Below are 26,292 nucleotides of genomic sequence, written 5' to 3'. Positions count from 1 at the left end.
GACTCTGGTTTTTCCCGCAGCACAGGAGGTGGGGTTACGTTCCCCATTTGACCTCCCGCCAAATCGTTACCGAGTATGAGGTCCACTCCAGCAACAAGCAGCTCGTGCACTCAGGCTATGGTAGCTATCCCTGAAAAACAAGAAGACTTGACACGTACTAAAACCAATGGAGCTACACCTTGACCCCAAAGGGATCCCAAAACGACGTAAGTGTCGGTCTTCCTCGCCGCAACAACACTCTCTTTGATGAGAGTTTGGAGACAACCCGAGTCTCTCAAAATAGTGACTGGTGTTTCGACACTATCAACTTCTACCGTGCCTTGTGACAAAAAGGGACGAAAGGTACCAACTTCTGGGTCCTTCGCAAAACTCTCCTGGAAAGGATCAAAATCTTGTGAGGCGAGAACTGAAACTGCACTCTCTCGTACTTCACCTTTTGTGAAAACCAACCCAATTGGCATGCTGTCAGCCTTACTCAAATGAGCCATCACTCCGACTGGTGACGTACTAGTCTCTTCAGTCACAATCATAGCTGGTTTGCCCGTATTTAGCTGCAGCCTTGTCCAACAAACCTCTGTCTTGTGACCTGGCTTTCCACAGTAACTACAAGGGTATGTAGAAAATTTGGACGCCCTATTAGGTGGCGAACGCGTCCAGTTCCTCCTGTCATGCGCAAAATTACTATTGTTAATATTCCCTTGTCTCGCTCAGTGGAGAGAGGGATTAAAAGTCCTTTGAACCTTTGGGGGCATAACATCTTTGTTAGTCCTACCATGCCTCAAAACATATCCATCAGCATGCTTAACAGCCTCTTCAATAGTACTAAATTCCCTATCTAATAAGTATAAGGTAACCTCTTCGTCGATGGTTCTCAGAAATTCCTCTGTGAGCATTAACTCAATCAGGGAGTCAAAATCACTCACTTCCTTGGAGTGTAACCACTTTGAGAATACCTCTCTTTTACTCCTAGCAAATTCAAGGTGGGTCTGCTCTGCCTTCTTACGGAGGCCACGAAAGCGTTGTCTGTACGCTTCAGGAACAAGGGCATAAGCCTTTAAAACTTCCTCCTTAATACACAAGTAATCCTTAGCATCACTGTCTGTAAGAGACGAAAAAACACACAGAGCCTTACCTGTAAATGCCTGCTGAAGCAAAATGGGCCAAAACTCTATAGGCCACTTTAAAGTGGTAGCAAGTCTCTCGAAAGCAATGAAAAACTCATCAACTGTTTCCTCTGAAAACGTGGGCATTAGCCTAGCAGCACGTGCTGGATCGAAATGAGGAAAACTAGATCTGGGGGTGAGGCCATCGGTGCTAGAAGGGTTACTCTGACCGAGCTGTATACGCAGTCGCAAGTTTTTTGAATCTGATTCTTACGCTTTAGCTTCAGCTACTTTCTCTATAGCTTCAGCTTCCGCCTGACGTATTCCAACCTCTTTCGCCTTAGCTTCAGCCTCCGCCTGACGTATTTCAATTCTTCTCGCTATAGCTTCGGTCTCTTTCAATTTTATTTGTGACTCGAGAAGGCGTAATTCATCAGTCACTGACCGTGACTCAACTACATTAATTTGACTAGCTTCACCGTGGTCTTCTCTTAAACTAACATCAACACTATCTCCTAACGGCTGACTACTTACCGCGTTAAACAATTTTACCTTACTGGCGCTGCTAGAAATTTCCATACCATAATACCCGCAAATTAATCTTAATTCATGTGCACTTAATTTTGAAATTTCCTCAACGGAGGGACTACCTGATATAAATGCAGCCACATCATCTTGGGTAATGATAACCATGATGGCTAGTTAATAAAAAAAATATATATATAAAACAAAAGAATATCGCAAGTGTCAAAAGGTCGTTAGTGAATCCTGGCAAGGTCGCCAAAACTGTTACGCCGTCTCTTAATTTACTTAAATATGCAGGTTCTAGGCGTAACCAAACAAAAATGTGAAGTAAATTAAAAGGGAATAAAAATAAATAAAGTAAACCTTTAAGAATTTAATTAATTAAATATTAACACAATAAAGAGCCTCGTAGGCTGTCACAACAAATTGATTCACCATTGAGACTTTTAAGACACAAATGATACTGAACATCGAAACATCAAAAGAATAAAAATAAAGCATTGGATTACGTTAACACTGCATAAACATATAAAAACTAACACTGAAATTAACTAACGTGAAACAATACTGAATTACTTAAATGTAACGAAGCAAATACTGATGGACATAAATAGGTACTCACATAGATATACCACATTGGTGGCGACAGGAACAACACATGATGCATGTATATATCTGGTATACAGTCAACTCACTATCACGCGGTCCCACATTCCGCGTTTCCCGTTCTTAACGTTGCCCTGCCAGAACCCAGGATGCTCATTCTGCGGTGGGTGTACCCTTTCTTGGGTGAAGTATAATTTTTATTTAGCTCATAAAATTCATACAAATTATCCGGCCAGAATATAATTTACATTGCTGGAATTCTTACAATTTGATGATCATTTTGAATATAAACATCATAGATTTTGCATTAGACATACAAATTTTAGATATAATGTTTACTCTGAGTAAATATGTTATCTTTTTGTGCAAAATATGACATTTATATTCAAAATATTCCTGTCTTAAAGGAATCCAGCAATGTCAATTATATTATCTAACTTTAGTCTGATTTATTATTTATTACTAAAAGGTAACAGTCTAGTACTCCCACATTTATCTGGTAGGGGGTTGGTGGGGGGAGGAGGGGCACCACCACCGTGTGAAGAATATTTTTTTTTTATTAACTGAAGATTTTTATTTTAGCTCATAAAATTCATACAAATTACCCAGCCAGAATATAATTTACATTGCTGGAATTCTTACAATTTGATGATCATTTTGAATATAAACATCATATATTTTGCATTAGACATAAAATTTTTAGATATAATGTTCACTCTGAGTAAATATGTTATCTTTTGTGCAAAATATATGACATTTATATTCAAAATATTCCTGGTCTTACAAGGAATCCAGCAATGTCAATTATATTATCCTAACTTTAGTCTGATTTATTATTTATTACTAAAAAGGTAACCAGTCTAGTACTCCCACACATTTATCTGGTAGGGAGGGTTGGTGGGGGGGAGGGAGGGACGGGCGACCGACCACCTGGCATGTGTGAAGAATATTTTTATTTTTTATTAACTGAAGATATTTGTTTTAGCTCATAAAATTCATACAAATTACCCGGCCAGAATATAATTTACATTGCTGGAATTCTTACAATTTGATGATCATTTTGAATATAAACATCATATATTTTGCATTAGACATAAAATTTTTAGGTATAATGTTTACTCTGAGTAAATATGTTATCTTTTGTGCAAAATATATGACATTTATATTCAAAATATTCCTGGTCTTACAAGGAATCCAGCAATGTCAATTGTATTATCCTAACTTTAGTTTGAGGTATTATTTATTAAAATTTAGTGGTTTTCCCCCCAAAATTTCTCAGAGGGAAGAGCCAGTGAGTGTAGTGTGAGAAGAGGGGGAGGGAGTTGAGTCCATTATTTGAATGGACATTAACTTGGCGACTGTATTTCTCTATTTCTCTTAAGTATTAATTGTGTGCATGTACCATCATAAAATTAAGATGTTATTTTTACTAGAACATAGGTATTGTGTTGGAAAAAGTGGAGTTTGGGGATCGGAGCCAGTTTCTACTATTGGAATTAATCCCTTATGTTCTGTTGTTCATAAGCAGCAGTTTTTCACTTAACTGCGGTACCCTGTAGGTTTTATTGACAGCGTTAAGCGGTACTACTAATAATGTATATATATATATATATATATATATATATATATATATATATATATATATATATATATATATATATATATATATATATATATATATATATATATATATATATATATATACAATCAACCTAAACTTTCTGTGATGCATTCATGGTTTCACGTTTCCACGGTGCCCTGCCAGAACCCAGGATGCTCACATTCCGCGGTGGGTGTACCCCTTTACACGGGTGAAGTATAATTTTTTTATTTAGCTCATAAAATTCATACAAATTATCTGGCCAGAATATAATTTACATTGCTGGAATTCTTACAATTTGATGATCATTTTGAATATAAACATCATAGATTTTGCATTAGACATGCAAATTTTAGATATAATGTTTACTCTGAGTAAATATGTTATCTCTTGTGCAAAATATATGACATTTATATTCAAAATATTCCTGGTCTTACAAGGAATCAAGCAATGTCAATTATATTATCCTAACTTTAGTCTGATTTATTATTTATTACTAAAAAGGTAAACAGTCTGGTATTCCCACACATTCATCTGGTAGGGAGGGAGGGACCGGCGACTGACCACCTGGCATCAGGGTGTGAAGAATATTTATTTATTTTTTTATTAACTGAAGATATTTGTTTTAGCTCATAAAATTCATACAAATTACCCGGCCAGAATATAATTTACATTGCTGGAATTCTTACAATTTGATGATCATTTTGAATATAAACATCATAGATTTTGCATTAGACATAAAAATTTTAGATATAATGTTTATTCTGAGTAAATATGTTATCTTTTGTGCAAAATATATGACATTTATATTCAAAATATTCCTGGTCTTACAAGGAATCCAGCAATGTCAATTATATTATCCTAACTTTAGTTTGAGGTATTATTTATTAAAATTTAGTGGTTTCTCCCCAATTTCTCCAGGCCTAGAGCCAGTGGTGTAGTGTGAGGAGTTGAATCCATTATTTGAATGGACATTCCTTGGCGACTGTATTTCTCTATTTCTCTTAAGTATTAATTGTGTATTATAGCATTATAAAAATTAAGATGTTATTTTAGTAGAACATAGGTATTGTGTCGGAAAAAGTGGGAGTTGAGATCGGGCCAGTTTCTGTGGAATTAATCCCACTTATGTTCTGTTGTTGTTCACTGTGAGTTTCACTTAACACAGTACCTGTAGGTTTTATTGACCACGTTAGCGAGGGTACTACTATATATATATATATATATATATATATATATATATATATATATATATATATATATATATATATATATATATATATATATATATATATATATATATATATATATATATATATATATATATATATATATATATATATATATATACAGTCAACCCTCACTTTACGCGGTCCCACATTCCGCGTTTCCATGCGGTGCCCTGCCAGAACCCAGGATGCTCACATTCCGCGGTGGGTGTACCCCTTTACGCGGGTGAAGTATAATTTTTTTATTTAGCTCATAAAATTCATACAAATTATCCGGCCAGAATATAATTTACATTGCTGGAATTCTTACAATTTGATGATCATTTTGAATATAAACATCATAGATTTTGCATTAGACATACAAATTTTAGATATAACGTTTACTCTGATTAAATATGTTATCTTTTGTGCAAAATATATGACATTTATATTCAAAATATTCCTGGTCTTACAAGGAATCCAGCAATGTCAATTATATTATCTTAATTTTAGTCTGATTTATTATTTATTACTAAAAAGGTAAACAGTCTGGTATTCCCACACATTTATCTAGTAAGGACAGTTGGTGGGGGGTGGGGGGAGGGAGGGACCGGCGACCGACCACCTGGCATGTGTGAAGAATATTTTTTTTTTATTAACTGAAGATATTTGTTTTAGCTCAAAAAATTCATACAAATTACCCGGCCAGAATATAATTTACATTGCTGGAATTCTTACAATTTGATGATCATTTTGAATATAAACATCATATATTTTGCATTAGACATAAAATTTTTAGATATAATGTTTACTCTGAGTAAATATGTTGTTATCTTTTGTGCAAATATATGACATTTATATTCAAAATATTCCTGGTCTTACAAAGGGAATCCGGCAATGTCAATTGCTGTTATCCACAAACTTTAGTTTGAAATTATTTATTAAAATTTAGTGGTTTTCCCCCCAAAATTTCTCAGAGGGAAGAGCCAGTGAGTGTAGTGTGAGAAGAGGGGGAGGGAGTTGAGTCCATTATTTGAATGGACATTAACTTGGCGACTGTATTTCTCTATTTCTCTTAAGTATTAATTGTGTGCATGTACCATCATAAAATTAAGATGTTATTTTTACTAGAACATAGGTATTGTGTGGGAAAAAGTGGAGTTTGGGGATCGGGCCAGTTTCTATTGGAATTAATCCCATATGTTCTGTTTTACATTCCACTTAAGCGCGGTTTCACTTAACACAGTACCCTGTGGGTTTTTTTATTGACGCGTTAAAAGCGAAATACTACTATATATATATATATATATATATATATATATATATATATATATATATATATATATATATATATATATATATATATATATATATATATATATATATATATATATATATATATATATATATATATATATATATATATATATATATATATATATATATATATATATATATATACATACATACATATACAGTCTACGCGGAAGGTTAAGGCACACCGTGGGAAAAAAATAAAAAAGTCATGTTAAGGCAATAAAAAAATGAAAATAACACTCACCCACCCCTCTTAGTATTTTGTTGTGTTTCCCTTCCTCTTCAGCACCTCTTTCAGTCGTTGTGGAACACTCTCTGCAAGGTTTTGCAGGTGCTGTGGGGTGAAATTGGCCCACAGTTGCTTAATTGCTGTGGTGGGCAGGAACGGACGGTGTAGAGTCCGTGGCGGGTTCTCAATAGGGTTGATGTCGAGTGCCAGGCCCTTAAAATATGAAACCTGGCAATCCTCCAACCACTGAGTAACCGACTTGGCTGTGTGGCAGGGGCACCGTCCTGCATGAACACGACAGGCGTGTTTTCTCAAAGCAGGTCAGGCAGAAGGTCACAAAAGCTCAGTACACACCCTGGTTAACTTTAATGTTTTTTCAAGCACAACCAACTTGACCGTCTTGACGGTGTACCTGGGGTCGAGCGGGTCAGAGTCTGGCCGGCGGTACACCCTATCGTGACCACAACCACTCACTGTAAACGTGGCTTCATCACTCCACAGGACGTTCCTCCAATCCTGAAGGGACCAGACACTGTACTTCTTCTTCTTCTGGGCAGCAGTCAGCAGGGGCTTACGGCGTGGTCGGTAGGCGCGATAACCGAGATCGTCATAAAGAAGCTGCTGCACCGACCTTAAGGAGACGTGACCAAAGAGTCCGGGGTTAGCTTCCTTTAATTCCCGGGCCGTGAGCTTAGGATTAGCATTAACTTGCCTAGCAATCACCTTCCTGGTTCTAGGAGACGTAAGCCGTGGTCGCCCAGACCTGGGTTTAGGGGTAGGCAACTCTTCCTGGCTGTTTGCCTCAAACTCTGAGATGAATCGGTACACTGACCGGCGGCACACACCGGTTAATTCAACTATTTCAGTAACTTTATGATTAGCCTTGTATAAACCAATCACCTGTGCAATATCCTCATGCTTAGTAACTCTCCTGGACATCTTAAAGACCCAGAAATCACACGATAAAGCACTGTAACTTAGTTTTAAGTAACGTTATTTAATGTTAATAAATGGAACAATAGAAGTAGCTAATCACTAATAGCAAAGAAAAAATAGAGATGGATTGGGAACGCCAACATACACTGTACGTGTGCATTTAAGGATACCGCGTCATTTATCTTTTTAAGAATATATACAAAAGATTCATTATTGTTTGTTACTGAATATGTATTTGTTTGAATTAATATTTATATATGCGAAATGAACAATACAATTTGTTAATAATATGTAGAATATTAAAACACACAAGAGGAAAAGAGACGACATTATTGTCAGTGTTTACACCCAATTTATACGTGCGCACTCAAGGAAACAGTCATTTATCTTAAGAATATGTACAAAAGATTCAATATTGTTTATTACTGAATATGTATTTGATTGAATTGATGTTTATGCATGTGAAATGAACAATGTAATTCATTAATAATACGTAGAATATTAAAACACACACGAGGAGACAAGACGGCATTGTTTTCGTGAGTGACGATGGTTCTACATAAGAAACTGAAGAAAATAAGACCCTGGTTGTAGCTGTAGTGAACTTAATTTTAAAAAATTGAATACCTGTATGTATGTTTTAAGTAATGTTATTTAATGTTAATAAATGGAACACTGGAAGTAGCTACCGGTAACCCCTAATGGCAAAGAAATATAGTGAGACGATTGGGAACGCCATCGTATGAACAGTAAGTGTGTACATGTGAAAACATATCGTCATTTCTCTACATATGAATATGAAAGCAACACTTATTTACTGTTCATATATGTTTTAAATAATATTTATGAATGTAAAACAAAAATTCTACGCGCCAGTGGTGGTAAAGTCTAAAACATAAGGACAGCCAATGAATATTGTGCGAGTTTTTACTCAGATGACGAAGTCATAAGGTTCAACATGGCCGAAGCTGTAGCTTTCCATAAAACTGTTGCTGAAACTGTTACTGAACCTGAAGTTGATGTTGAAGCTTCTTATGATGCTGAATTTGATGGTGTAGCTGAAGTTGATGGTTTAGGCCTTCGAATAATAAAGCTGTCGAAAGAACCTTGCACAGCTGCTTTCTTTTCTCATTATACATCTTTATGTAGAGGTCATTTGCATTTATTTAAATTTTAATGCTTTGTTCTGTTAATGGATCCACTTCAGAAAATTTTTTATTGCTTGCTCCATATAATATCCACAGACCTCTCACCTATTTCATATCGTTTTAACACTTCTAGTTTCTCGGCTAATCTTGTACACTTTATATTGGTTTTGAAACAACACTACCATCACTTACTCTCTTGCTCATGTTGAATAGGGATGCAAAAATGCTGTATGAAACTTGAGAAAGTTTTTCTCCCTGTTCCAGATGCGTGAAAACGAAAGGCCCGCCAAGCTCCGACTGTTGTTTACCACTCATTAGCCAGGCAGCTTCTTTGCGCAAGGAGCTCTTCATTTTCTTTACAGTAATTTTTATTTTTTTTTTATAATTCATATCGGGATTTAGTTATTATTTATATGAAAATGTAATTTTATTTAAAAAAAAAATTCCACAAAATATCCTTGTAAATTAGGGGTGTCGTCTTATGCGGTGATGCGTCTTATATGCCTGCAAATACGGTAATTATTTTATAAAAATTATGTAAAATCCAAGTAAGATATACTGTACACTGTAGTGTGCTGATGTTGCTATATTTATAGCACATATAGCATAAAGTATGGTATACAGATTGTCGTTAGTACTAACTTATTTTAATTTTACTTACTTTTATACTCTTCACCACTGATCGGCTCGTTAGCCTCTTGGGCGATCGGTCACGTCTCTGTTACGCACTGTTGGCAAGTACTGGGCATGCACCGGTTCCTGAATATACCTGAACCTGCTCCAGTGTTGGACAAGTCTGTTCTTGAAAGAGCTCACACTCGGTGCCGTCACAACACTTTCAGGCAGATTGTTCCAAGAGTTCACAACTCTCACTCTGAAAAAGTTACCCCTCACAGTTTTCTGTACCTGCGGCTTCTTCAATCTTGAGCTGTGACCCCTTGTGGGGCGAGCGTCTGCCCGCTCCAAGTAAGGACTCTCGACTGAGTAGTGCCCCTTGAGATGCTTGTACACCTCAATTAGGTCACTCCTTGCTCGTCTGTAGTATAAGCTAGGCTAGTTCAGGCGCTCCAATCTCTCAGGGTAGTTGAGGTGCCGAAGTGCAGACACCAGTCTGGTGGCCCTCCTTTGAACATTTTCAACCAACTGACAGTCGCTAGCATATCTCGGGGACCAGACGGGGTGACAGTACTCCAGATGGGGAAGCACCTCTCTCTTGAAGATCGTTATGAGGGAACGATCGTCTAGATATCTGAATGACCTTCTTATAAGACCTTATAATTTATTTGCCTGATTGTTCCAAAAACTTTAGCTCATTGTCAACATACACACCTAGGTCCTTCTCACATTTAGTCTCAAATAGTGCAGTTTCTTCAACCTGTTGGGACATATGATACGCCTCCTTACCGTTGGTATGCCCCAGGTGCTTCTTTTTACACTTCGTGACATTGAATCTCAGCAGCCATTTCTTTGACCATTCTTGGAGCTCACAGAGATCCTTCAGCAGCTCTTCACAGTCTGCTTGGTTCTTGATTTCCCGAAATAACTTGGCGTCATCTGCAAACTTTTGTATGGAGGAGTGTACCACTTCAGGCATGTCATTTATGAAACAAACAAACAAACAACAGCGGGCCCAATACACTGCACTGTGGTACCCCGCTTGTGACAGGTACAGATGATGATTTCGTGCCATTAATCACCACACACTGCTTGCGGTCATGTAGAAAGTCTTCTATCCACGCAAGGACATTTACTCGAATTCCGTACCCTTCCAGTTTGATTTTCAGCCTTTCATGGGGTACAGTGTTGAAAGCCTTGGCAAAATATAGGTACTATATTGTTGATATTACCACCCTGTTCCAGAATATGGGTCCAAATAATGACTGCTCATATGTCTTGATACAGAAAGCTAACATCCAGTATTGTGTTCTGCACATCACATGGACATGCAACCCCTAGAGAAGTGACTGACATGATGGCTCTGCACACACACACACTAAAAAGTTAACCCACATTTTTTGGCCGGCTTTAGAGCATTACAACCATGCTTTGTTATATTTTTTTTTTCAGGAGCAGTTGCTTTGACAGTAGAACTGCCATCAGTAGCATGAAGGTTTCATCACCAATCAGCAATTGCACTGCTCCCAGCCATCCAGTTGAAGACAAACTCCTACAAGAAGTACAAACGTTCATGTTGGCTTCTCACCTGTTTTGGGCTCTGTGGTCTATTGTGCAGGGACAAGTCTCAAGCATTCCCTTTGGCTATATGGTAAGTGCTGCAACAACTATTGTGATAAATATTAAGAATTTTTAGGTGTCAGATGGGCATGGTTTTAAGGATTGCCTGCATTTACAGAAGTATTGTAGGAATAGTAAAGCCTTGCTAAGGCGGACTAATTGGGGGAGAAGGAGAGTCCAGGATAAGATGCCCACCTTAGAATAAATTTTTCCAAAAAGATGCCATTTTAAACAAAAAATGAGTACAACACCAATGTATCCAATTTTAACAAAATAAATAAATGGTTTTAAATCAAAATTAATTTGAAAAATTAATGTCCACAAAGTACTGTACACCTACCTGTAGTTCACTGATAAGGTTTTAGGCTTAACCTTCTCACCACCCTTACAGGTACCAAACACTTTCTTAGGGGGCCATGGTTATTGTTCAGTTTTTTCAATAATACAGTTAACCCTCACTTTACGCGGTCCCGCATTCCGCGTTTCCACGTTTACGCGGTGCCTTGCCAGAACCTCACGTGCTCACATTACGCGGTACGTGAACCCCATTACGTGGAGAGTGTCCGGCGCGACGCTATTTTTAGATTCGCCCCACCCGCCACCCGCCCGCCTGCCTGCCTGCCTCTCCCTCCTCCTCCCTCCGCTTGGGCAAGCGGCGCGGTAAGGTTGCGCAGTGTGTGTCTTTGTTGCGTTATCACTGACGTCATATGACGTATCAGACCTGTGATTGGCCATGCATCCCTACCCCCCTCTGCTGCTAGCTGTAATTGGCTTAAAGTATTATGACGTGTCCACCCGGAGGAGGGAGGGAGGGAGGAAAGACGACGCTTGACCTAGCCGCGGCAGTTTCATCCCTCAAGGCCACTCCGTGTAAACACGCATCCATTGTTCCGTAAAATGGCTTCCGCCGGACCACCACCCCCAGAGAGAAACCTTTCCTTACCTGGACCCAGCGGCACTAAACCAAAGAAGACACGACGTTCCTTAAGCTACGAGGTGAAGTATAGCATCATCCAAGAGTTGGAGAAAGGAACAAGGCAGGTTGATTTGGCGCGCCAGCATGGCGTGAACGAATCTACGATCCGGACTATAAAGAAGGATTCAGCCAAGATAAAGGAGCACATGAAGATCACAAAGTCTACAGGTGCTTCTATGATCAAGTATTTTCACAACCAGGTGCTTCTCAAGACAGAAAAATTACTTGTGAGGTACTTGGTGCGTCAGGCGCGACGGAACATGGCGGTCGACACGCGCTCTGTTAAGGACTACGCACTTGAACTGTACATGGCAGTGGCACGAAAGATGGGAACTTCAGAGCCCAAACCCTTTAATGCTTCCTCTGGGTAGTTACAGAGGTTTAAGATCCGGAACAAGATCACCAATATAAACATTGGTGGTGAAGAAGCGAGTGCTGATCGTGCTGCGGCTCGGGAATTTCCTCCGTTTTTACGTGAGATTATGGAGGAAGGACAGTACAGTGACGACCAGGTGTTTAACATGGACGAATCTGGTCTTTTCTGGAAAAACTACCTTCCAAGTCCTTCGTTGTGAAGAATGCCAGCAGGATTCGGGGCCGGAAAATGCAGAAGGAACGCATCACCGTCCTGTTTACCACCAATGCCTCCGGTACCTGTAAGCTCAAGTTATCGGTGATTCACACAGCCCGCAAGCCGCACGCCTACAAGAGCATGGACATGACCAAGCTAAATGTCCACTGGCTGACCGCACGTAAGGCATGGATGTTCTCTACACTGTCCCTCTCCTGGTTTGATGACTGTTTTGTTCCCGATGCAAAGAAATTCTGTGAGCGACAGAATGTCCCATTTAATATTTTGTTGCTGCTGGACAACGCACCAGGACACTCGCCCCTACTGTTAGATCGTCACCCCAACGTAAAAGTGGTCTTCCTTCCTCCCAACACTACGTCTTTAATCCAGCCCATGGACCAGGAGTTGATTTGCAATGTGAAAGCTGTATTCTCAACAAAAAAATTCCAGCTCCTGAACGACTACACCAACACCAGGGAAGAGTTGCGTAACCTGAGTGACACCACCACCGATAGCAAGAGCGAAGATGAGGATCAACAGTTAGAACAGCAAAAAATACTCTTCAAACAATTCTGGAGAGTATTTAACATCAAGAAAGCTGTGGACTTCTTGGTGGAGTCATGGGATCAGCTGTCTATTGCTACAATTCGTCACGCATGGAGACATGTGTTGCATGGAATACCAGGTGACAGGAGGAGTCAATCTGTGACTGGTGAGGTTCAGAATGTTGCAGTAGCAGTGGACCTTGCCAGAGAAGCTGCGCAGACTGTTACGGTTCCAGGCTTCTCCGAGACCACCAACGACGACATCCTGGAGGTGATCAGAGATCCTGAAGTGACTGCCGACGAGATGTTGGAAGAAGAACACGTCAGTGAAGAGGAGGAAGAAGGTGCGTCATTCTCCCAAGAACACAATTTAAGTCATAGTGATATTAAGGGTGCCATGCAGTGTGCAAAGAAGATGAAGTCCTTCCTTTCCCGCGACAATGACGATGACCGCTATGAAGTCTTCCATACCCGGCTGGTGCAGGCTATGGAGTCGTACATCAAGGTGTATCACGACAACATCAACGCCAGCCGTCAGCAAAGCATAACAGATTTCTTCGCCCGCAACCCACCACAGCCAGCCCAAGCCAGTGATAGTGGCAGTGAAGATGACTTTGAGGGATTTGTCAGGGAAGCCCTGACAACTGTAAGTGACAGTGATGGTGATTCACCTAGTAATGGTGATTCACCTGAGGGCCAGTAATCTGCCCTCTGCCTCGGAACCAGCCTCCATCCCCGTATGCCGACCCATCTCTTCTACTACCGTGAGTGTTACACCTAATTTTTAGTTTTCTAACCTAACCTTTATTTTTCCTATGTTAACCTTTATCTTTCCTAACCTAACCTCTTCTATATTACTTGTTTTTTCATACCATCATAAAGTTAAGATAAAATTTTTACTACAACATAGTTGTGTGTCGTCAAAAAGTGGAGTTTGGGGATCGGCCCGGACTCCATTTCAATTAATCCCATATGTTATGTTATTCACTTTACGCGTTCCTCACTTTACGCGTTCCTCACTTTACGCGGGACCCTCCGGGTAACATTAACCGTGTAAAGTGAGGGTTAACTGTACAGTAGAACCTCAAAAAGCGAATATGAGATAACATATGGAGATAACATTGTTTATCTGAACTGTTTAAAGAAAATCAGTTGTTGTTATGTTATTATTGTGCTTGAACAACTAAGATCTTTAAGTGTACAGTTGTACCCCACTTAACGCGGTCAATTGAACCCAGAGGGTCCCGCGTTAAGTGAAATCCGCGTTAAGTGAACAACAGAACATATGGGATTAATTCCAATAGAAACCGGCCTGACCCCCAAACTCCACTTTTTGAAAGCACATACCTATGTTGTAGTAAAAATAACATCTTAATTTTATGATGGTACATGCACACAATTAATACTTAAGAGAAATACAGTCGCCAAGTTAATGTCCATTCAAATAATGGACTCAACTCCCTCCCTCTCTCACACTACACTCGCTGGCTCTTCCCTCTCAGAGAAATTTTTGGGGGAAAACCACTAAATTTTAATAAATAATACCTCAAACTAAAGTTAGGATAATACAATTGACATTGCTGGATTCCTTGTAAGACCAGGAATATTTTGAATATAAATGTCATATATTTTGCACAAAAGATAACATAGTTAATTTGAGAAAATTTTTTATCTAAAATTTGTATGTCTAATGCAAAAATATGATGTTTATATTCAAAATGATCACCAAATTATAAGAATTCCAGCAATGTAAATTATATTCTGGCCGGGTAATTTGTATGAATTTTATGAGCTAAAACAGGCAGTCAGGCAGGGTGGGGCAAATCTAAAAATAGCGTCGCGAGCCGGACACTCACCGCGTATATGTGGAAAAAATCCGTGTTAAGTGAAAGTTCAGCTCTGGTGAGGCACCGCGTATATGCGAAAACGCGTTAAGTGAAACCGCGTTAGGCGGGGTAATACTGTATAACAAGGTTATTAATAGAATATTACATCAACAATAAAAAAAAAAATTTAAACGGAACTCTCTGGGTTGAAAATCAGACATAAGAGTCTGGTTGTCAACAAGATGATTGTTATTTACTGTAAAGTGTTATATGTAAGTAACCACAGAATTTGTCTTATGAACCGCGGAAAGTGAAAGTTCGGTTCTAGCGAGGCACCGCTTATATGAGGAATCGCGTAAAGTGAAACCGCGTAAAGCGGGGTAATACTGTATACTGTATTATAAAATGTACTACAGTATTGTACACTAATGTACTACAATTTTTATATCTTGAGCAAAATATATGACGTTTATATTCAAATTATTGGCTGTCTTGCAAGGATTCCAGCAATGCAAATTATAATCTCCTAACTTTAGTCTGAGATATTATATAAAATAAACACCTTAAAACATAAAGTTGTCACCAATCTTTTGTCTGGGAACACAAGGAGGGAGGTAGCCAGCGAGCGTGGGAAGAGGGGGGGAGGGCGAGGTGACAGAGTGTGGTGTTTGTTTATTTATTTGAGATAAAATGTGACAGTTGGCGCTGAAGGCCTGCGTGTTTATTTATCATTACTTAAGAGTGACTAAGCTCTTCTCATAATTTGCCACCCAAGCGACCTGGGTGAATATAACTTACATTGCTGGGAATCTTGTAAGATAGTGATTTATTTGAATTCCTGTATAAACAATCTATATTTGCAATAGACATAACAATTTAAGAACCGTAATCATTTAGTACATGTACAGTGCAGGTTTGTTCCATTGTTAACCGAGGGACCACTGTATTGAAGTGTACTTGTACTGTACAATAGTGACTAAATTCACTAGATAACATACACAACTAATGGTTGGTAAAACTTGTCTAGTAAGTGAGTGTCATGTCTGTCAGTATGAGTGGCACGTGTGAGTGCTTGTGTACCCCATCATAGAAGTCTGTTTTCTCTCGCTTCAGGACGCTTGATTCCATTTTCTCTTAATCTTAGAGTGCAGTGCACCAGAGACTTCGTTATTCCTTAGTAATGACACAGAATTTGAAATTGCAACCCCAATTGCAACTGGGGTTGCAATTGGGGTTGCAATTGTTGAGGCAACTAGATATGTCTGATTACAGCAAATGTGTTATTGTCAATTTGTAGGTGAAAGATTTTATCCTCAATAGATGTAGGTTAACATTACACCTGTAGGCAAATGCTTGCTAAAGCCTAAGGAAGGATATTCCTTTAACACTTAATATCTGGCCAGTATGGGAAGGATCATCGTGTCTCCGTCAGGGTGTCGTGGAGTGGTGGTCCAGCAGGCGTCACGGAAGTGTTTTTTTTTGGAGGGGGTGGGGAGCCACGGACGTATATGCGATCGGACGTTGTTCGGTTGGACCTTAACCGGCGCATGACTGTATAGTGTGTATAGTGATGTAAGGTCGATTTTGGGGATTTTTAAGAGTGTTTCTGACTTTATGCATATTTTGGCTTTACTTTGTATGTACTTTTTCTGTGAGTTGGAACCAATTGTGCTTGTTAATCAAGGGACCACTGTATTATTTTCGACTTACAATCTGGATTTGGGTCCCTAACCCCGTCGTAAGCCGGGGAGGAGCTGTATTAAAATAATAATGATAACAATAATAATAATAATAACAACAACAACAACAACACTGCAATAATAATAATAATAATAATAATAATAATAATAATAATAATAACAACAACACTGCATTAATAATAATAATAATAATAATAACAACAACAACAATAACAACACTGCAATAATAATAATAAAGAACCATAAAGAAATAAAATAAAAAAATATCAAGAGTGAGAAAAAAATATATGTATGTTGTGTTGTCAATGTTAAGAGAAACAATTGAGACCCTGCAATTGTGTGTAAATGAGGCAGAAAGTCATATCAGCAACCTGGGACTTGGTCACAATTTTCGTGATGCCATATGGCAGCAGGGTTTACCATTAGACAACACATTATGCTTCCAATATCTTCCCAGGCAGTAGTACAGAGGATCATTCCAATGCAGATGCTTTGTCCAGGTTGCCAAGTTGTGGATCAAATGATGGAGTAGAACCTAAGGTTTATACTGTAACCATGTTAGCAGAAGATTTTCCAGTCACCTCCAGAATGATTGCTCATGAAACTAGGAAAGATGTTGTGTTAGGAAGAGTCCTGGAATATACACTAAATGGATGGCCAGAGATTTGTCCATCCTTAGACCTTCAACCGTATCATTTAAGGAGATGTCAATTATCAGTAGAACAGGGATGTGTGTTGTGGGGTATGAGAGTGTTAATTCCACAGTGTTTTAGAGGGCAAATTTTGAATGAACTGCATTTTGAACATCCAGGTATACTGTATGTGCTATGAAAGCATTGGCCAGAAGTTTTGTATGGTGGTCTAAACTGGATGATGAAATAGAAATGATGGTACGTGAGTGCTCTGCTTGTCAGAATGTTAGGAGTATGCCACCCAGCACACCTTTGAATACCTGGAAATGGCCTACCCGTCCCTTCCAAAGAGTACACATTGACTTCTGTGATAAGGGAACAGACAATTTTCTTGTATTAATTGACTGTACATGCAAAGTGATAACTTGTTTCAATGACAAGGTATGTGGATCTTGGACATATTTAGTGAACTCTTTGAGATATGTTCATGTGGATCACATCATTCAGGCACATGACGAAATGAATGTAGCACCAGAACATGATGATAAACTTGATACATTTGCAGATCATCATGGTGATGAGGTCAAAGATGATGTTTCCCAGCATCCACTCACTGTGTCAGCTGACTGTAGTGATGACACGTCTGTCACTGATAATGCACAGAGTGCAAGTGAAACTCCTGTAAAACTTGATGGCGGGAATATTCCTAGAAGATCAAACAGAATTAGGAGACCTGTAATGAAATTAGACCTCAAATTATCTGAATTGTGAACAGGCCTTTCAAAACTGTTTAGTTAGGAAGTTATATTTGTTGTGTTCTATTCTCTTCTTCCCTGCCATATGTAATTCTGTAAATTTTGTTTATTTAGGATTTGTAGCAGCCATGCTTTCTTTTTGAAAGGGAGAAATAGTGTTATATATGTGTATGTTTATTTGCTGCCTTTATTGATTATATGTACTTGTACATTATATATTATGTTACTTCTTACCAAAGTTAGAATGTGTTTAGGCCTGTGTAATCACGAATGTGTTAGGCACGTGGTACGACAACAACAACAATAAACCACCTGAGTAAGAGTCAGCATGAGGCTTCTCATTCTCCCATTAAATCAAGTAAGATACTACACCAATTAGCCGTTAAAGTGAAGCGTGGCCTATATAGACTTTCTATAAAGTACAGGGAGTATAGTGGTCATGAAAGACCATCAAAATTATCTAAAAATAGTCATGGTAAGAGAGTTAGAATTCTAAAAGGTGAAAATGTGGATACAGTGGTCCCTCGGTTAACGCACACAATTCATTCCAGAAGTTTGTTCGTTAACCAAAAATTTCGTTAACCGAAACCATTGTTTCAATGGGATTTTGGGTAATTGGTTCCAGCTCACCAAAAATATCATACAAAGTAAAAATAAATTCAGTTAAGTACACTTACTTTGAGGTGTGTATGTAGAAAACTCCTGGTTGATGATGATGATTATGGGAATTAGAAGTGGGAGTGGAGGAGAAGGGAGAAGAGAAGGAAGTGGGGGTGGAAGAGAAATCACCCCATGCTTCATGCCGTCATTTCACCCATAAAATTTTAAGTTCACTGGGTGTAATTCAAGATTATTTTCTTTAAATCAACACTGCACTGCAGTATATATTGTCAATATGTAAAATAAATTTCAGAATGACCAATAATTGTACTGTAAAAACGTAAAAATAGTTTATGTTCAAGAGAGTCTCAAGCAAGATGTTACCTCTACGGACCAGAGATACTGTAGTGGATTTCTCCCCTACAAACGCTGTTTGTCGCTGAGTAGCCGACCCCGCGATTTCCTCAGTGTATGCCTCGTGGTCTGGGTCAACCAGCGCCGCCATACATCACAGAGGTCAACTACTAAGCCACGCCTACCCCCGCTATTTAAGACCTGACCTCGTGGTGACCTCTCTCTTTTCTACCTACACCAACCAGCAAGCAACACCACCTCCTCCGCTTCTGCCTGGCGGCCCTCGCTCCCGCCGGCGAACATGGCGACCCACAAGCTGGTCCTCCTCTGAGCATCCTCACCAACCAGCTCTCTCTCTACATCACACTTGTAACCACGCTGCCACTTCCCAGCACCAAGCTGCATTGTACATCCAATACAACATGTATACAGAGAGCACATTGTGAGTTTCCTTTCTCCATCCCATCCTGAGTACGAACCAAACAACCGGTTCCCCACAATATAAACTGACGCCTGTTTGGTGAGTTGAGTGGCTGTTTGGCGCACTAAAAACTAGTTTCCTGTACTTCAATTATGTTAAATAATTGTTAAAATTACTAAAAAATGTAATATAAAACTTAGACAATTATTGAATAGTACAACTTTCTTGATATTTACTCAAATGGGAATGAATTTAAGGCGTAGAACCGATTACTGTATTGGCGGACTAATATTCCAGCTAGTGAGCAAGCGAAAACATGTTGAGAGGAAGTCGTAGGGAATTCGTTAACCAAATTTTTTTTGTTAACCGAATTGAATATTCTTATGGAAGGTAATTCGTTAACCGAAATTTCGTTAACCGAGGGACCACTGTACAAATAAAGGTAAGGTTTTAAGACAACAGTAAGGGAATGGAGCATACTGCACTAGGGAAGCATGTGTACTATTGCTATAGATTGGCCTAGGCACCAGGGACATAGTCAGAGATACAGTGGTCCCTCGGTTAACGAGCACAATCCGTTCCAGCAGGTTGCTCGTAAACCGAAAAACTCGTTAACCGAAACCATTGTTTCAATGGGTTTTTGGGTAATTGGTTCCAGCTCACCGAAAATTGCCTAAATTCAACAAAAAAGGTAGAAAAGTACACTTACTTTGAGGTGTGTATGTAGAAGGCTCCTGGATGATGATGATGATGATGATGATGATGATGATGATGATGATGATGGGAATTAGAATGGGGGTGGAGGAGAAGGAAGAAGAGAAGGCATTCGGGTGGAAGAGAAGTCACCCCATGGCGCCATTTCACCCATAAAATTTTAGCTCTCTTGGTGTAATTCAAGATTATTTTCTTTAAATCAACACTGCACTGCATTATATATTGTCAATATGTAAAATATATTTCAAAATGACCAATAATTTGCTTGGAAACACAGAAAAAAAGCGTTTAGTTGAAGAGAGTCTCAAGCAAGATGTTACCTCCTCTGAAAACAGAGAGACTAACGCCTGTCTGGTGTGTTAACAGGCTGGATGGCACCCCAGAAACTAGTTTCTTTACCTTCAATTATGTTCAATACTTATTAAAATGACTAAAAAAGTTAATATTAAACTTTTAAAATTATTGAATAGTATAAACTTCTTGATATTTACTATAATAGTAAGGAATTTAAGGCCTTAAACCGATTACTGTATTGGCGGACTAATACTACAGCTGGTGGACCGCCAAATGCAAGCGAAAACATGTTGTAGTCGGCTCGTAAAAAACTCGTTAATCGAGGGATTGCTCGTTAACCGAAGTTAAGAATCTTATGGAAGTTAAATCGTTAACCGAAATCTCGTTAAGCGAGGCGCTCGTTAACCGAGGGACCACTGTACAGTTGACACATTTTAAAGGCATACTGCTGTCTACAGAAGAGCACCGATTTAATTTGCAAGAAGAATTTCCCCGTTTAATGTAAGGTTTCTCTTTCAGGAATATGCTGCAGTGAGGATGGATCACTATTTTGAAGACAAAGCAAAACTTAGAGTGGACCACATCAATAAACGTAAGTCTGAGGCAATTACAGATGAAATGTAGAAGAAAAATGTAATATTAATCAAAGATATTCATGTTGGTATGACTTTCAGTATTCTTCCTGTGAATAATGTTTATAAAATTTTAATATTAAGTTTTCTTAACTATGATAAGGATGGTGCTAAAACTAGTTATCATAAAATGTGGGAATTTGTAACACTTAACATTATGGAAAAATCAACTCACCTTGAAAATGGGAATCGGCATTTGACTGCAGATATATAATTTGTTCCACTGAAGTACAGAATGATGTATTACAAGTGCCTGTTAAGTAATAGTCTCGTTTTTCTCATTGTTACCTTAGGCATCTAATAATTGACTCTACATTATTTAGTTAATATTCTTTTTGTTTATACTAAGTCTATATACTGTAAATGATAACAAAAGAGATGAGCTGTATGTGGCAGTAACAGATGACTTTGATGTAATTTTAGTTGTCAGTGTATATATTAGCTGATATATTTTATATTACATGTTCATTTTTGTAAGTTTCACATATTCAATAGTATGGTGTAATTATGGTATTTTCCTACTACTCAAGGACTGGTACAAGAAGTACTTTACAGGTAGTATATTTTGACAATCTTGTCTGAAGGTATGTCAGTGATGTGAGATTTGTGCTGTGATGTACACTCATGTTCTGTGATGTAATGTAATGTACTGTGCTTGTTATTAACTTTTTATGGTATAAGGACCACTTGTCATTTTTTATTGACCTGCAGATTACATATACCATTAAGTGGTTGTGTAAGCTGAAGGGTTTTAACATGAACACTATCATTCATCTTGCTCATGCATTATTAAAGGGACCCATTAATGTAGTTGGGTACAATATATTTATATGGATGGGATTTACTTGAAAGAAGTATTGTACAGAATGAAAACCTGTGCTGTGCAAGCAATCAACAGAACCAGGGATATATTAGTTTTATCTCATCTTACTATGGAGATTGTTCCCAGGAGTTTCAGTGCTATTAAATGTAAAGTCACTTGTTGTGATGAGTTTTCTTATTATGTTAGTACAGTACAGTACAGTACATAAATAAATTATTATGTTAGTACAGTACAGTACAGTACATAACTTATTATGTTAGTACAGTACAGTACAGTACATAAATAACTTATTATGTTAGTACAGTGCAGTACATAAATAACTTATTTTGTTAGTACAGTACAAAGATAAGTTATTATGTTGGTGTACATAAATTTAGGTTTGTATTGTATTTCATCTTAGTAAGAATTCTTAACCAAACTATCTGTACTACATAATTAGAGTATAATTACTGCAGATTTTGATAAGATTGAGCCATTTTAAGAAAATTTTCAACCTTTGGCCATCTAACTAAATATAAGCACTCACCTTACAGACATATGTTTATACAGTCATAAAACATTTAATAAATTGTAAAAGAGAACCCAGTTACTAATTGGCAAAACTGTTACCTTATCTGTTTTCACCACGCACTGTAACAGTGTGTAGTAGTGGCCAAGTGGATACAGTATTCACCTCTTGTAGTCACTGGTTCATGACTGGAGCAGTCCTAGTCAACCCACCTGGGAAAGTGAAGATGGTAGAGTGCAGTGCCAGCCATACTGCTGCCTTCTATATTAAAGGCTTAGTATTTTAAATGCTGTATCTGCACTGCCCTCAACAAGCTGTCTTGCCTTTGGGACCCACTTTTCATTAAGATAGTAACTGATATCCTCTAGCACTTGAGGCACTTGTTACAATTTAAAAGAAATGTTTTAAAGCACCTATGCACTGAAAACTTTTTTTATATTTTCTTGATAAAAGGATTACAGGCAGACCTCAACATTCATGGACTTGACATCTGTGATTTCACCCATTCATGATGACCTAATATATACCATTTTAACATCTGTAGTAGCAATTTCAACAAGTTCCATTCCAGGGACTTTTTTAAGGAATTTTTACAAGTGGACCACTTAAAAAAAGGGCACATATATCTAAAAAGGGCAGACTCCAAGTACTATACCTGGCATTTATATTAAAAGATAGTTAGATAGCTGATAATTATATAAAAATCAAAGGAATTTAAGGAATGCAGTACAGTAGATGCAATAATAGTAATTTCTGTTAAGTAAAAGTAGTACCATACAATATTTGTTGAAAATATAAGAGCAAATAAGTACAAAACATTTTGTGGAATGTAGATGATAGAAGCATGTGGCAGTTATGTAATATTTCATACTAGAAAATAACTATCTTAAAATGAACCACCGGTGAAGAATTTGACAGCAAATTTTCTTGTTTGATAGGCTTCTGTTGGCTCTCTATATCTGCATTCTCTCTTCTTCAGAAATTCTGCCACTGAAAATCATGGATCGTATTCTGCTATGCCACAACTGTTGAGTGCCACAATTAAGCGTGCTTTCATTGTAGATTCTTTCATGTTTGATCGTCTGTCATCATATATAGTGTTGTGATGTGAAACTATCTGCTCTGTTTGCATACTGTGTGGAAACAGAGATAGTATTGCTGCAAGGGTCTTTTGTATGGTTCTTACTGCTGCACTAGCTGGTAAAAGTCTCTTCAGTGTGTTTGACAGACTTGCACCAGAATCACTCCCTGGAGGAAGGGGTGTTTCCAAGATGCTAGAAATATCACTCCATGCTTCACCGACCTGTTCTGCAAAGTCACATTTGAGACAATGTGAGAAGGACCTAGGTGTGTATGTTGACTATGAGCTGAAGTTGTCAGGCCATTGCGAGAAGAAGGTAAATCAGGCAAATAAATTATTGGGTCTTATGAGAAGGTCATTCAGATATCTAGACGGTCCATCCCTCGTAACGATCTTCAAGAGTGAAGTGCTTCCCCATCTGGAGTACTGTCACCCCGTCTGGTCCCCGAGATATGCTAGGGACTGTCAGTTGGTTGAAAATATTCAAAGGAGGGCCACCAGACTGATGCCTGCACTTCGACACCTCCGCTACCCTGAGAGATTGGAGTGCCTGAACTTGCCTAGCTTAATACAGATGGGCAAGGGGTGACCTAATTGAGGTGTATAAGCATCTCAAGGGGCACTACTCAGTCGAGTGTCCTTACTTGGAGCTGGCGGACGCTCGCCCCACAAAGGGTCACAGCTCAAGATTGAAGAAGCAGCAGGTCCAGAAAACTGTGAGGGCAAATTTTTTCGGAGTGAGAGTTGTGAATTCCTGGAACAATCTACCAAAAAGTGTTCTGACGGCACCGAGTGTGAGTTCTTTCAAGACAAGACTTAACCCACACTGGAGCAGGTTCAGGTACATTCAGGAGCCGGTGCAAGCCCAGTACTTGCCAACAGTGCATAACAGAGACGTGACCGATCGCCCAAGCGGCAACGAGCCAATCAGTGGTGAAAAGGATAAAAGTAATTAACCACCCCCAGATTCTCAGGAAAAAAGTCCAATTGCGAGTGTAGGAGGTGGACTTTCAGGGACATCCTGCCTCCTAAGTTTTTGTAGTTTTTAAGAGTTCCTCTACAAGTTGGCAATAGTTTTCTTGCTTCCAAGAAACCCCTTGACTACAGATGTGAAGTATTTCCATGCAGCTAGCTCATTTTTATTCAGTTTGTTTTCAAAGGCATCATCACGAAGTAACTTTCTTATGTGGGCCAACAAAGATACCCTCTTTGACTTTAGTGTCACTGAGCTGTGAGAATTTTCCCCTCAAGTACACAAACCCATCACCTTGTTTGTCCATAGCCTTCACAGAATTCTTCATTAGTCCCAGCTTGATGTGTAAAGGAGGTAAAAGTACATCGTTTGGGTCTACCAAGGGAGTATATTTAACATTGCTTTTTCCTGGAACAAACTCTTCTCTCTTTGGCCAGTCCTTTGTGTTATAGTATTTGTCTGTTGCTCTGCTGTCCTAAAAACACAGAAAACAGCATTATTTCATGAACCCTCCTTGAAGGCCGAGTAGAAGGGCTATAACCTTCAAATCTTTGCAGATCTACCATCTATTGTATACTCCTTGTATTTAATAGTGCTCAGTATTTCCTTCAAACCTTCAGAATGTGCTACTGGAACTAAGGGCTTCTGGTTCACATTATGCAACAATACTGCTTTCAAACTAAACTTGAAGGAATCTATGAAAAGCCGCCATTCCTTTGGGTCATGTTTTTCTCCCAACTCGAACATGAGTCCATTTACATCAGTACACACACAGGGAATCCTGCATACTGTAGAATGTAGATTATGTAATATATAGAATGTAGATTATGTAATATTTCTTTTCCTAAAAACAGAAATTCTTGCCTGTTTCGCTAGAAAGTTCCATTCCTGCAGTCTTGATGTTAATTGTTCCACCTGCTGTTTTGACAGACGGAGATCACGTACAAGATCATTAATGTAACCGCCATCCGGGCGGTTATAGGATTTAATGAAACTTGTGGCTTTGAACTCGAATATTATAATTTGATCAAACCTGTTGGATACAATTCATTTCGTATTTAAACTAAATCATACATGACAATCATAGCTATGTAATTAGTCTAATCTTAACACTTATAATGAGTACTTAATTTGCCATATTTTATGTTGTCACAATGATAAACGATGCAATGGACACAGTCTACCTGTGTACACAATAAGTACCAGTTAAACTTACGTGTTGAAAGTCTCAAGAGAAACCAGGTTAGGTGTTGCCTCTGTGGCCTGAATAGCTACAGTGCCGATACACCCTGCCGCCTCCCCAACCCTCTCTCGATGGGTGAGGGCTGCTGAGTCAGGTGATTATACACAAACAAGCTCCCTTAATACCACCCAACACCTCACCTCCTCTAGGTCTCTCATCTTCAACCATCTCAACACACTACATACAGTGAGTTCTGCTATAACGCGTGTTTTGATAACGCGAATTTGCTCTAACGCGATTTATGAATTAGGAACGATATTTGTATAACGCGAACGCTTGTTTGCTATAACGCGATTTTTGCTTACTATTTCTCCAATTTTGTGGTACAGTGGGGTGTGCTATAACGAATCTAATTGGTTCTAGAACCTTGTTCGTTATAGCATTCGTTTGTTATAGGATTAATCCGTTCCAGGCCCCCAAATACAACCACTTAACACTGAAAAATATAATATAAAATTGTAAAAATTGTAAAAAAGTGCATAAATATGCATCTAAACCCCTGAAATAAAGAATATCATTAATATTTGTAATAATAAAACAATAAATTAGAAAAAAAAAATTAAATTATGTTCGTTGTAGGAGTTTCGTTCGTTATAGCATTCTCAATTTTATAGGTAAAACCGTTCGTTATAGGAATATTCGTAGTAGGATCCGTTCGTTATAGCATACCCCACTGTATTAACTGTGAATATAGTAAAGAAGAATATCAACAAGAAGCGTTCTGGTGATAGAATTCC

General features: G+C 38.4%; 1 protein-coding gene across 1 annotated transcript in view; it reads left to right on the top strand.

Annotated features, from left to right (window-relative positions):
• The window catches only part of LOC121856058 (choline kinase alpha-like), a 79,441-nt gene extending 57,110 nt beyond the window's left edge, over nucleotides 1-22,331 (top strand). Inside the window, exons 3-4 of the mRNA XM_042351335.1 lie at nucleotides 10,740-10,938; nucleotides 20,815-22,331. Of these exons, the coding sequence (XP_042207269.1) occupies nucleotides 10,740-10,938; nucleotides 20,815-20,919 (304 nt within the window). The 3' untranslated portion in view covers nucleotides 20,920-22,331. The remainder of the gene's footprint in view (nucleotides 1-10,739; nucleotides 10,939-20,814) is intronic.
• Nucleotides 22,332-26,292: the final 3,961 nt, after the last annotated feature.

The sequence above is a fragment of the Homarus americanus genome, unplaced genomic scaffold (genome assembly GCF_018991925.1).
Source record: "Homarus americanus isolate GMGI-L3 unplaced genomic scaffold, GMGI_Hamer_2.0 scaffold11628, whole genome shotgun sequence".
Classification (NCBI taxonomy): domain Eukaryota; kingdom Metazoa; phylum Arthropoda; class Malacostraca; order Decapoda; family Nephropidae; genus Homarus; species Homarus americanus.
Note: the sequence above shows the minus strand (reverse complement) of the source record. Positions and strands in the feature narration are given on the sequence as shown.